General features: G+C 43.2%; 1 protein-coding gene across 1 annotated transcript in view; it reads left to right on the plus strand.

Moving 5' to 3' along the window:
- The window catches only part of LOC116746692 (microtubule-associated tumor suppressor 1 homolog), a 151,767-nt gene that overhangs the window by 122,184 nt on the left and 15,225 nt on the right, over nucleotides 1-14,358 (plus strand). The window contains exons 6-7 of the mRNA XM_032618290.1: nucleotides 2,406-2,620; nucleotides 9,814-9,880. Coding sequence (XP_032474181.1) covers nucleotides 2,406-2,620; nucleotides 9,814-9,880 — 282 coding nt within the window. The remainder of the gene's footprint in view (nucleotides 1-2,405; nucleotides 2,621-9,813; nucleotides 9,881-14,358) is intronic.

Consider the following 14,358-nt stretch of genomic DNA (forward strand, 5'->3'; position numbering starts at 1 on the left):
GGTAGGTATCCGTAAAAATTTATCTGTAAATATCCAATAATATTCATTATTGAAATGAATAGTTAGCAGATAATGGGCTTGGATGAATTAAAGTAACATTTTGTTAAGATTATTGCATAAATGTTTCTTTTTAATTATGTAATATATTACATCCCCACTCCATCTCCACTTTCCAGAATGGGTGGGAACAGAAGCCTAGGTTCTGACTTGGAGTCTGTCCTGTAGAAGCTGTCTATGCCCGGGCTAGGCCCTTCGCATCCTTGAATTTCACCTTCCTTATGGAGGGTTACTGGGAGGACCACAGAGAGGGAAAGTGAGAAAACACTAAAAACAGTAAAACAGTATAATTATTATATGTTATATGACAAATATAATACCTGGGAACATTTTATTTGTTTATTTTATTTTTTGGCCGCGCTGTGCGGCATGTGGGATCTTAATTCCCTGATCAGAGATCGAACCCGCGCCCTCTGCAGGGGAAGCGCAGAGTCTTGACCACTGGACCACCAGGGAAGTCCTTGGGAACATTTTAAATTTTAGAAAATGACATAAAGGAATACTAATCTCAGATATTTGGATAAATTGTAAGCTAGTTAGATTATTTTTCATCAGTATGTGACTATAAAGTTCTCCTTTCAGGACTTTTATGTTACGACTGAGAAGTTGGTTACTGTCTCTGCCTGCTTTGGAAGTGGCAATTATTGCTAGGCAGTGAATAACAGTTACTAACAAAGACTAATGCATACTTTCCCTTCTCTTTAAGTATTTTTTAAAACACAATAAATATTTTAGTCATTTTAGAACTGAGAATTATCAAGTATTAACACAAATGTTGAGTTGTTTAACCATGGAACGCTACCATAGAAAATGAGAGCCCTTTTCCTGTTTTGTTTGTTTGTTTTTGTTTGTTTTTTTAACTTAAAGAAGATATTGAGTGTATTTTGCCATTGCTTCTTGGAACATGAATACTGAGGTTTCGTTTTCCTTCAAGAAATCGCTGTTTTCTTCCCTCTAAAAAATTAGAGAAAATTAATTACTGTCTTAGGTTTGTTTGTCACCATAGAATGTGGATGCCACAGGGAATGACTTTGAGAATAAGGAAACATTTATTTTTTTAGTTTCTTGTCTTTTTTTCCCCTAGATGTAGATTTGTTTTGGTTATTCAGCCTACTTATTTTAAGAAGCTAAGCAGCTTGTTTCCTGTTTTTCCAATTCTGTTTGACATTTAAAGTGACTGAGACATTTGGAATGGTTTCCAAAATGGAACAGTTTTTTCATGTAAAATAGAGTAGAGTAATTCCCAGGGCACCATGACAGAAAGTGAGAAATCACTTAGCATGGCGTCTTGAATGGATTTGGAGTACTAGCGTGTGCTTTAAAATAAAAATTTTAAGCCGTATTACCGCTTGAAGGGGGAAAAGAAACAACAAAGCTTGTATTTGACAGAAAACGGAAGCATGTAGTCAAGAGTATAATACTTTTTTTTTTTTTTTTTTTTTTTTTTTTTGCGGTACATGGGCCTCTCACTGTTGTGGCCTCTCCCGTTGCGGAGCACAGTCTCCGGACGCGCAGGCTCAGAGGCCATGGCTCACGGGCCCAGCCGCTCTGCGGCATGTGGGATCTTCCCGGACCGGGGCACGAACCCCTGTCCCCTGCATCGGCAGGCGGACTCTCAACCACTGCGCCACCAGGGAAGCCTCCAGGAGTATAATACTCTTACTGAATCACTTTGCTGTACACCTGAAACTGACACAACATTGTAAATTAACTCTAGTCTAATATAAAATAAAAAAATTTTAAAAAGAATATAATACTCTTAGCAATGAATTTAAAGATCAGGGGTTAAATATGAGTAGATTTTCAGTGTATATGTGGTGATTTATCAGGAATTAGGAAGTGATTCATTTAGAGTATAAATCTTTGTAAGGACCAGGCCATCAGCAGGGAGAGGACGGGAAGTTGGTAAGAAACGTATAAGAAGAGGGAAAGGCATTTAAAGTCCAATCATTCGTGTGTTGTTTCTCAGCCTGTGTGATCAGAATGGACAGTCAGGGTTCTCGTCACAGACAAATTTCTGTACCAATTTACCTGGAAAATTAGAAACTATGAAATCAACGTTATTTGCACGCCATTTTCATGTTTCTGGATTGGTACATCTGTTTGTTTCATGCCCCTAATTCTCTGCCCATATATGACTTATGTCAGAATTAAAGCCATCGTCTGTGTTTCTGAGTTCCAGAAATCCTGATATTTGATTAATCCCTGTTCTCATCCATATGCTTTCCTTATGTAAACATAACTTAAGTGCATTTCTGTGGCTTCTCTAGTTGTTTGTGAAGCCAGATGGTGGTAGTTATAAAAATTAAAGTCACATATTTTCCTACCTATATTCATTCCTTTTGCAGTTGAAAAGGGCAGACAGAAGAGTCCCAGAAGTTTATGTATCCAGACCCAGACATCTCCAGATGTGCTCTCCTCAGAAAAAACACTTGAGTTGGCTCAGTATAAAACAAAATGTGAAAACCAAAGTGGATTTATCCTGCAGCTCAAGCAGCTTCTTTCCCGTGGTAATACCAAGTTTGAAGCATTAACAGTTGTGATTCAACACCTCCTGTCTGAGGTAAGGATGTGTACCCTCTAAACAGCACTAAGGTCGGGGCAGGCGGGGGGATGGGCAACGCTCATGCTCCTGTCTTGTGAATATCTTTAAGTTAATGATTGGTAAGATCACATATAATTCACCCAGTTATGCTTTTGTCAACTCATTTGATACCTGAGTCACTCTCTAGAAATCTGGGATTGAAAGGTTTCTTAGTACTCCTCTTTCTCCTGTGGGGTCTGTTAGACCAACGACAGTGAAAACGTAATTGCCTGTTAAACCTCTATATACCTCTAGACTATATTAGCATTGCCAATTTAAAAAAGTTAATCAGTCGATCTAAAAAAGAAATGCAAAATTTTATTTGAGCCTAATTGAGGATTTTAACCTGGGAACAGCACCTCAGAAAGCTCTGAGAATTGCTCCACCCCTTAGAAGTCAAGGCACAGTTATGTATAAGGTTTTTGAGACAGAGGGCGACACATTATTGACAGTTTACACAATCCAGATCTGCGAGTACAAAGTGGTTGGTCATGTGACCCCTTACAAGATCTAGAGGGAATGTCATCTTTAAGGAGTTGGCTTGGTGCTGGAAGAGTATTGCTCTTTATGGTTGAGTAGGTATTTCTCCTGATGGGGGAGGTCTGGTCAATGTGTAATGCAGATACACAATGCACGATAGAAGGGAGAGAGGATGCCAAAGGGCAGAGAAAATTTCTTTATGTTTAAATTTTTCTTGCCATAAAATACGAATTTTATTTCACAGCATTACCTTTTTTTTCACTTAATTTTTTATCTAGCTATATGTAGTTTTCCATATCACACTGAACTTAATGCTTTGAAAAATGAGGTTGATTATTTATGGGTCAAAGAACACCTTTTTTTTTTTTTTTTTTTGCGGTACGCGGGCCTCTCACCGTTGCGGAGCACAGGCTCCGGACGCGCAGGCTCCGGACGCGCAGGCTCAGCGGCCATGGCTCACGGGCCCAGCCGCTCGGCGGCACGCGGGATCTTCCCGGACCGGGGCATGAACCCGCGTCTCCTGCATTGGCAGGCGGCCTCTCAACCACTGCGCCACCAGGGAAGCCCTAAGAGCACTTTTGAGGTAACTCCCAGTAGTGGTCTAGAGAGTCTTCAGAATTTCCATCCATTCCTAAAATAGTTTGTGGTACAACAAACATGAAACAGATTTTCTTTGCTTACTTACTCTTCCCTGATATTCTACAAGGATGTTAATTCAGGAATTAGTTAAAATTCATTGAGAAAACCAAGTTTCTATGAACGTATGCTACTGGCATAGCAACAAAAAGTATAATTATTTAAGGGGAAATACTGGGTTGAGAATGTAGCTTGAGCTCGCTAGATATTTTTAAATCACTGTTTTAAAGATGAGGATACCTGACATCTCAAGAAGAATACTGTTCAATCTGCTTGTTCTCTAGTTCAGTTCAAGCCAACAAACCTATACTCACTTCTTGCAGAGGCTACTCTGATGTGGTTGCCGTCTGGGGCAAAGGGAGATGCAGGTGAATGAGACTTGGTCTGTGCCTTTGACGAGCTGCTAAGCTAGCAGACAGTTTAAATCAGTATTTGGTGAACAATTTACAGCTTTGTTCGAATGAACTTTTTTGAGGGGGAGATGCAGTCATTTACCTAGTTTTTAAATTACAGTAGCATACAGTATTTTTGTTTTTCTTTATTATATGAGAGGAATTTTGAGAGTTGGTTTATGTAACCAAGTAAGCTAAATTGGAAACTACATAACGTCAAATGTAGGGAACAGTTAGTTTGTCTATTTAGTGATAAACCAATTATTTATTTTACTGTATCTAGCCTAACAACCCCATGGTCAATTCTTTTCTCTCCTTTATCTCCCACATGAAAGCAATCAAGTATGGTGAATTCTCATCCCACAGTGTTTCTCCCCTTCCTTCATCTCCTCTTTTCTCTCTCTACCGATGCCAACCTTGTTCAAGCCCTGGATAACTGTCTCCTGGATTATTTTAATAACTTCTTAACCAGTCTTGAGGCTTGCACTCTCTCCTCTGTAATCCATCCCAATCACTGCATCCCAAAGCATTCCACTCTACTGATTACCTTCAGTGGTTCTCCATTGTCTACAGCCAGTTTTCCCCAGTATGGTAGCCACTAGCCTTATGAAGCTATTGAGCATATGAAGTATAGCTAGGCTGAACTGAGATGTGCGGTAAGTGTAGAATACACACAGATTTCAAAGACGATATGAAAAAGGGATGTGAAATATCTCATTAATAACTTTTCTGTTGACTGTATGTTGAAATGATAATTTGGACATACTGGGTTAAATAAAATATATTGTCAGGTTAATTTAATCTTTAAAAATGTGGCTACTTGGAAATTAAAATTACATACAGGGCTCACATTATATTTCTCTTGGATGACTCTGGTGTGTAACTTGGAATATAAGACTCTGTAACCTGGCACCAACTGCCCCTTTTCACCTTCCCCTCACTGCCGCTATGCTCCAGCTGTATAATCAGGAAGGTAAAGGAGAAGCGAGAGGGGTTTAACATTTGTTGAATATTTACTAAGTACCAGACGTTCTTACTTAATAAAATCCTCTCCAAAATGCAAGTTGGAGTTCACAAATAAGAAAATTGAAGGCTTCCCTTGTGGCGCAGTGGTTGAGAGTCCGCCTGCCGATGCAGGAGACACGGGTTCATGCCGCGGAGCGGCTGGGCCCGTGAGCCATGGCCGCTGAGCCTGCGCGTCCGGAGACTGTGCTCCACAACAGGAGAGGCCACAACAGTGAGAGGCCCGCGTACCGCAAAAACAGAAACAAAAACAAAAAAACTACAACTTTACCACTTTAGTGGTAGACATCATTCATTACAGAGCAGAAGTTCTAATGCATGTCTCTTGAATCTGGAAACCAATACCACACTTTCTATTTCTCAGAGGACACACTCTTGTTAGTTTTAGTTCTGATTCTTGGTTTATCCTTGAATAGTTGTACAGTGTTCTGTGCAGGCAGACCGAGTGCCAGACAGTGTTGATGGTAGTGATCCCAATTTCTTCATGAAAGTTTCTGGGTACCTCAACCCAACATCTGACCAGTTATTCAGTGTGCCTCCAATTCTGTTTTTGCTAGTGGAATCTAACCTAAAGTAGCACCTGAACAAAGATGAATTTTGAATGACACTAGCAGTCTATAAATAAAAATGTCTCAGACCGAAAAATTGGACACGATTCATCATGTGGTAGTGGGGATGGAGGAGGTCAGAGAGAGCATACATCTGAGCCATCCGACGTGGCTCTTTCCTGCAAAATCCCCTGTGCTTTTGACACTCTCCCAAGCTAGCAAATTGAGGCTCAGTGATGGGATGACAGCCGGAGACTAAGTGCCTGTGTCCCAGGGACTCCTAATTAAATTATGGTGAGTCCATTTTTTTTCTTGGAGCACTTCATATATTTAATGTATGAGTATAAAAGCATTTTTTTCCAACCAGATTCCCACCTCCCTCTTTTTTTTTTTTTCCTTCGCATTGTGTAGAACTCTGCATGTTACAATACGAAGAAAATTAAATAAACTTGTTATCTGGGCCATAAAGAGTTTATCATCTAAGACAGAAACACTGATACAGGAGCAGCTAAACAAAAAGAAACAGGCAGTCAGTATCTAAGTGACAAATGCATTTTGTCATCTACAAAGAAAGGGTAAAGGTCTTAAAGGGCAAGCTACCAGGAGAGTCAGGTAGAAAGTAACACTGAGTATGTACCTATTATGATATGGGCACTGTGGTCGGCATTTCACATAGGATCATATTTAAAGCCCTCGGTTTTTCCATTGTCCTGTACTGCTTCCCCTCAGATGAGGTCATCTGCCTTGAGTTATTGGGCCTGGATGTCTTAGTTCTACCTAGGTCTCAAGCTTCTTGAAGCAGGAGCCATGTCTTAATTTTTTTCCATATTTTCCCCAGCATCTGGAATGGTACTTGGTAAGTTGGTACTGAGTACTAAATTGCCAACCAATTCAGAAGGATAAATGTCCTGTCTAGGTGTGTGGGGGAAGGGAGTAGTATCTATGATTGACAGTTAGTATTCCCTGAAGGCTTATAGAATGGGTCAGGTACAGAAGACCAAGCCTTCCAGCTTGTGGAGGTGGGACATGCATGGCAAGCATGACTTGGACAGAAGAGGAGCAGGGTGTCTAAACAGGAGCTGGGTGATTGAGGTTCATGGAAGTTTATTTTTTATGCACTCAATGGAAGACTCTTGTCGAGCAAGGGCATTTATTTGTACCCAGAATATGGGATAAAAATCTACCGGTCCTCTGCAAAATAGTGTGGAGGGAGGCTTCCCATAGTTCAGGAGTGGGGTTGGCGAGAATGAGGGCTAGGGTGGAGGCATCACTAATAGAAAAAGTGCAGTGGATTCAAGACACCTTAGGAGGGAAGAACTGACCGACCTGTGGCACAACCCATCAGACAAGGAAGAGTCCAAAACGATCCCATGGTTTTCCTGTTGCTGCCACTGGGATTGACAGAGGTTGGAAGACATCGATGGCTTCTGGGCACTGAGGAAGGCTGAGTGCAGTGGAGCTGGGGGCAGTGTCCCCATGCGCGCAGTCGGCCCTTGGTACCTGTGGGGACTGATTCCAGGACGCCCCCCGCCCCAACAGCAGGTACCAGAATCCGTGGATGCTCAAGGCCCTCATATAAAGTGACGGAGTATGGTTGGTCCTCCACGCCTGCATCCCAGGTTCCACATCAGGGATTCAACCAACCTTGGATTTCAACTCTACTGAAATTGCTTGTCCACAAAGTCCCTTTAATAAGCAAAAAGACTGCCTTGTAGATACTTGTGATAGGATGTAAAAGTTCACAGAATCACTCCTGGAAACTTTACACCAACTTAAGTTTTCAATTTTCCATATTTAAGGATTTCTGTAAATTTGAAAAGTGATTTAACTTCTGGCCAGCTTTTCCTTCTATTAAGGATTTAGCTCTTAGAAAAGAGTGAATTTTAAGCAAGGTCACCGAATGTGTTACAGGGCTGCTTGCGTGTATCTAGCAAAACAGTCTTCTGGGTCTCTTGTCACTCGAGTGATAAAACTTGCTGATACTTGAACTAGAGTTAAAAGGCTTAAAGGCTTTGAATCACAAAGGCTTAAATTTGAGATTAAGAGAAATATATAGTATATATATTTTTATTCGCTGTTTTTGCCAATTTTATCTGGGCTGGTTTTCCTCAAACTTTAATTTTTACATTAGAAAACTCATTGCTTGTTCACTTAAAAAAAAATGGACTTACTGATTTGTGATTTCAGAACAACCTAATACTACGTTTTAAAAATCAAGCATTTAGAATATCATTAGGGCCAAAATGTACTCATTGAGAAAGTAAGTGTTCCTTAAATTCCAGTCACTGTTAAATGTCCAGGACAGTGCTAGTGTATCGTTAACTTCCCTAGCTCTTTCGTGAGAGACTTACAAAGTAAAAGGGGGAAAACCATAACATATATCTGATCTCCAACTCTCAATTCAGCAGCTCACACTTCTTAAAATGCCAGGGAACCACGTTGTAAGCATTTAAATGAATTTTTCCGGAAAACATCATTCATTTTATAATGTCATGTTAAATTCTCCGTCACAACACACACTTTCACCGTTCCTCACCTCGTCCATAACTCACTTAGCACACAGGTTTTGGAGAATAAATTTCCTTTTTCTATTAGCAAGTATGCTCATCTAATGACCCCTAATTAGAGAGGGGAATAAAAAGGTTCACAAGTCTAAAAATAACTCCATTATCCACGCGGAGGCGGCCGGCTTTTCTTTCCCCTGTACCGGCTGATATTTGAAAGTAAGTGGCAATCGATCAGTCTAAGCGCTGGCTCTCGTTTTTCATAAATGAAGGGCTGTGGCTTTAAGCAGTCGCAGGCAGCCTGTGCCAAAGGCAGAAGCTGCAGCCTCAGCTCCTGTGAGGAGAGAGGCGTCCCAGGCGCACGCTAACCTGCAGGATGCGAAGTAAGGCCAACCGAAGACCAATGGCGCTCCTCCTGGTGGAGCTTTGAGTGTAGACCGACCGGACTGGTGGGTGGCTTGGCCACCTGCGCGGGGCCGGGAGGGGGGACTTGGAGAGACAGAAGCTGGAAAATGGGCTGCTCCCGTAGCAAATTGTGCCACTATTCTCCATGTGCAGCAACGAGGGTAATTAGTATTTGTTTATAGTGCTTTTCTGGAAGAATGCCAGGGGCGAAGGCAGAGGTGGTCTGGCGTGAGGGGGGAAACGCTTTGAGTGACAAGCAACTCTCGCCTTCAAAGGCGGGTCTCATGATCTCCGTCCGCAATGCTGCGACCCAGCTGCGGTGGGAGCTCTGTCTGGGGCGATCCCGGGGAGGGCATTTCCAGAGAGCTTTGAATTCTGCCTTTTCCTTCCTTACACACGCTGGTGGGAGGGAAACTGCCTCGTAAGAAACTGTATCTAATTGCTGTGTTTGTACAAGCATGTGTGACTGTGCGCTTGCGGATGAGTTGCTGGTAACTTAGAAATGGTTCTCCTTGCAAGATTGATAATTGCTTTTTTGATTCTGAAACAGCTGCCTGGTTTTCTTTGATTCATTTCTCTAACATCTCCTCAGAATGATCGCTGATCCAACGTATTATCATCCTTAGAAAATAACGCATAGCTGAGTAAAATTAATTTCATTTTGTTTGTAAAGGATTAGTTTTTTCGCCGTGGCTTTATAAGAGACTTTTGCGTCTTCCTTTTAGAAGTAAAGGATTGGCCTCCTAAGGAAACTTTTCTATTTGCAAATGTAGGATAAAGTTCATATAAGTGCATGTGTTTAGAACATTAAACGTTTATCTTAGACTGATTAGACCTTTATTGCCCTTGGAGGAGGAGAATGCATTACGTCTTAAGTATGCCTCAGCTGAAAGGTTCTGGGATCAGCAGTGAAGCATGGCTCAAAGTAAATATTTTTAAACGGGCCATTCAGTGCCTCAAATGAATGTTTCACGAGGACCTGAGAAAATACAGATTTTTGAAATGTGCATTTCCTTAACAACTAAGGGACATCTGTGTTTTTTAACAACACAAACTGTTAGCCTAAATGATTCATATCTTGGCTTCTCAGTTCTGAGTCTCATTTTCCTGGTGATAACAAATGTGTGCTTTACTGAAAGGGACCCTCTTGAAAACATGAGTAACTTGATGTGTGTTTTCCACAGCGGGAGGAAGCATTGAAACAACACAAAACCCTATCTCAAGAACTTGTTAACCTCCGGGGAGAGCTAGGTAAGAGCCTTTTTTTTTTTTTTTTTTCCTTCTTCCAGTTTTTCGGGTGGAGGGGAAAATTGTCCCAGTTGGTTTTCCTGTCTGCGTGGTGTCTGCCGTGTCAGCCCCTCACTCCAGCATCTGTGCAAACACTGACCGTCGACGTTTCTGTTGAATCTTGGCAGTTTGACCTCAAGTTCATGGAATTCTGGGCACTGATCTGACTAAGCCTAGCAGAGTTTCTGATAACCAAAACATTTCTTTTCCTGGAGAGAGGGACGGAATGCTTTTTGTAAGTGTGTGGATTACAGTTAGATAATTCCGTCAGGTTTTTTTCTTTCTGGAACCATCTTTCACATGAAAGAGTGGTGAGGAAATTCCCTCTCCAGTAGCAGCAATGATATTGCACTTCCTTGGGTGCTCTGTGAGTAGTGGGTATGGCATTAGAAGACGTACTCTGTGCTAATCTTCCAGCTGGACTGGCAGTGAGAAGGACCCAGCTCCACAGGAAGCCAGGTGTCTCTCCTGCCTGTGGCACTCACCCCCCAGGGCTGCTGTTTCCAGGCCGAACTCTCTTCTAGTTCTTGTCTTTCCTGGAAGAGCCCTGGGTTCGTGCAGCAGGGACAGTGCTGCCTTTCCTACCTCAGCCTGCGTGTTAGAGCGAGCTGACTGCCTCGGGAGCCCCATGCGCTGTAGGCACCACGGCCCTAGACAGTCAGCTTCCTGCTGTAGCTTCAGCCAGGTCTGGAGCAGTTCATTGAAAGGCTGCCTTCCTTGCCCTTTGCGGTTTTCTGTGTGTGCTGAAAGCGTGTGTAGGTACGTGTATAAATAATGCAAAGGCCACAGCCGGAGTTGAAAATTATGTTCATCTAGTTCCAGGAGAAACTGCTCGTTTTTCTTTGGACAACACCAGAGTTGAAATACTGTCAATATAATTTGCTGGACTTGAACCCTCTTAAGTGCCCCTCCCCTACCATGCCCGGGCAAAGATCAAGTAGCCATGAACGTGGGGCGAAGACTTCCGTCTATATTCCTCTTCTCTCTTCACCCCCCGATGCAGGGCAATGCCAGACTCCTGACTCGCCCGAATACCTCGTCCTGGTCACCGTTTTCTCCTGATCTTAGGAAGGACTCTTTTGGAAGAGTAATTGTGAGACAGATGGAACTTCAGGACCCCAAAGACTTGAGAGTTCTAGGAAAACAGTTCAAGGAAACCACAGATAAGAAACAGCCTGGCTCCCGGGACGTTTAAGGCTCTCTGCCAGGTTACTGAACGTGACTGGTGTCCTTTGATTACCCGGATGACCAACTTAACTTGCTTTTGTCTGCGCCTTAAGTAATGTAATGGATATAGGGTTAGCAGATCAGGAGAGAGGTCTTTTTGTGTGTGTTTCAGGGTTCGCTCTAACCCGGGAGAGGTGGAGAGGAGCCTCGCTGGGGGTTCACGTTTCAGCCTCCCCCCAAGACGAGGCAGATGTGCCAAGGGAACACTGTTCTCATTCAGTCAGTTTGAATGGGGGAATCCTCTTTCCACCTTTCAGTGGAGAGCGCGATTCAGTGACCTCAATGGGACCCAGGGACTCATTACCTCCCGTTAGTTACTTAGCCCGACAGGAAATAGCTGTAGCCATTTGCACCCGCTCTCACCTTCCCTGTGATAAGGAGCCGGTGCCCCGGTGTGGCTTTACTGCTGCTCTCGGAGTGTCAGGATGCAGTGTTTGGCCCGTCCATATCATCCGGTCACCCAAGGCTACGCTCTCAGGAAGTGTGGCATTACTGCTGGTGAATCAGATTGAATTGTTCACGTAACAGCGTAGAGCATTTGGGGGAAGATTTTTGGTTCCATGAGGGGAAGGGAGAGAAGCCTTCTTCTGATGGAACAGTCCAGGAAGAATGTTCTCAAAGCTGCCGGTTTGATTGATTGAGCTGCAATAGGAATAAGTTCACACCACAAAGTTTACAGCTCAGTTTTAAAATGTGAGGCAGTGGTACAAAGCTGTTAGACTGTGTGGTCATACTGTCCAGGTTCAGATCTTTGGTAGCTGGGTGACCTCGGGCAGGCGAGACAGAGCACACGCCTCCTGTCCCAACTTCGTTCTTTGTAAAACGGCGGTAGTGTCTGCCTCAAGGGTGGCCACGAGAATTACATGGGGTAACTGTTGCAGAGCGTCTACCACCAAGTATTAACTGCTATCAAATAGAAGTTGTTCAGATGCATGCAGTGGACAGACGTGTAGTAACTGCATTTGCTATTCTGCGAGGGCAGAGACTCTGGTGCAGAAAGGAATAGTAATTCGACTAAATATTATTAGAAACACCTTAGGACAGGTTAATTTTGCTCTTCACGTACAAATAGAAAGGTGAGGTGTGATGGATCCCTTCCTGATATGTTAGAGGCGCTTGGGGCGTGGAGTCCACCGTCTGGGTTTTTGTCCATCCACTCCCGGTTAGAAGTTAACTGACTTCTTTGAGCACAGTTTCCTCGCTGGTGATAGTTAATATGCATTTTGCTGGATTGTTTTGGAGTTTGAATAAGATGGTAGTACATGTGAAGTGACTGGCATAGTGACTGGTCCATCACAGGCAACTCAAAAAGAGAGAGCCGCCACCATCAATGCCATCAAAGTACCCACCTTTCCCCTCTGACATAATGGGGCATCGTTGGTGTCACTTTCCCATTGAGTAGTTTTTCTTTACCTCCTCTATGAAAATTGAGGCAAGGTTCCCAAACTGCTAAGAACTGCAAAGAATAAAGGACAACTCATAAGCTCAGGGGCACTGAAACCCAAGTAAAGTCTGCACTTTTGATCTTCAGACCTCACTGCCTCTGATGATCTCCTCCCCTGACTGACTTGCCCACTGTGGCCTCACTTGTTTCCTGACAGGTGCCCCCTGCTCCCAGGTTAACCCAGCTTATTACCTCCAGCACAGCCTGTGTATATCTGCATCTGAGCCATGCCTGCTTTGTGGAACAACATAACATTTGCTTCTGCTAAAAAACTCTTTGAAAACCCCCTCACAGTCTCCTCAGAACCAAAGCGTGAGGCTGCCTTTGCTCCAGAGAGCCCTTGATATTTTGCATTTGTGTATATAGTATATCTTGTGTTTTCCTATTGTCTTCAGACAGTAAACTCTTTTTTGCGGGGGTGGGGGGGTCTTTGTTGCTGAGCACAGGCCTTCGCTAATTGCGGCGAGCAGGGGCTACTCTTCGTTGCGGTGCGCGGGCTTCTCATTGCGGTGGCTTCTCTGGTTGTGGAGCACGGGCTCTAGGCACACAGGCTTCAGTAGCTGTGGCACATGGGCTCAGTAGTTGTGGCTCACAGGCTCTAGAGTGCAGGCTCAGTAGTTGTGGCTCACGGGCTTAGTTGCTCCGCGGCATGTGGGATCTTCCCGGACCAGGGCTCGAACCCGTGTCCCCTGCATTGGCAGGCAGATTCTTAACCGCTGCACCACCAGAGAAGTCCCCAGACAGTAAACTCTTTAATTGCAGAGATCCATTCCTGCTTCCTATGAAAAAATATATATGTGCTTTCCATTTTCATGGGTAATTGATAAATATTTATGGGCATTTTAGGTTTTAAAGTTTTTTTTTCTCTCTTTTTTTTGGCTGCGCCACGTGGCTTGTGGGATCTTAGTTCCCCCACCAGGAATCGAACCTGGGCCCCTGGCAGTGAAAGCATGGGGTCCTAACCACTGGACCGCCAGGGAATTCCCTAAAGTTTCTTTTTATTTAAGAACAATGTGTGAAAATTAACGAAAATTGTGGAGTGAGGGGTAAATAGCCCATAGCTCCATATTTTGGCATATTCCTTTGTTTATATGAATATATACCACTTTGCACTCTTTTATTATTATTATTATTAAGGTATAATTTACATGCAGCGGGATGCTTATTGTTGCATCAGTTTGACAAACATACACACTCATGTAACCTACACCTTTAGGTTACGTTTCCAGTAGACCCTCTTCCCCTAGAAGCAAACACTGACCTTATTTTTATCACTCGAGGTTCGTTTTGTCCATTCTGCAATAGAGTTTCATGTAAATGGAAACACACAATAAATTCTCTTTGTGTCTGGCTTCTTTCACACCTAATGTTTTTGAGATCCTTCCATGTTATCGTAGATACTCTGATGTTTAAACTTATGTCGAGCACTTTCCCATTTTGCCTCTTGGTCTTCATACGCTCGTGGTTAATGATCACGGTGATGCCTTTTGAGTGGATGTAGCATAATTTCACTTACCCCTTCAATAACGTCATCGTAAGGCTTTCATCGTCGGCTGTTTTTCTTACCCATTCCCATGGTTTCAACTACAACCTATAGGGTGATGACTCACAGATTTATTTTTCTAGTCCCCTCCTTCCCCAAGCTGTAAATACTTTTTTCCCAGTGAAGAGCTGCCTCTAGATGAGCCAATCCAGCGTAATCAGACCTTCCTGACTACCCAGCCCCTTGCTTCCGGAATACTCTGCAGTGTCTCCTCATTCAGACCTATGC

This window comes from Phocoena sinus, chromosome 21 (assembly GCF_008692025.1).
Source record: "Phocoena sinus isolate mPhoSin1 chromosome 21, mPhoSin1.pri, whole genome shotgun sequence".
In the NCBI taxonomy this organism is placed as follows: Eukaryota; Metazoa; Chordata; class Mammalia; order Artiodactyla; family Phocoenidae; genus Phocoena; species Phocoena sinus.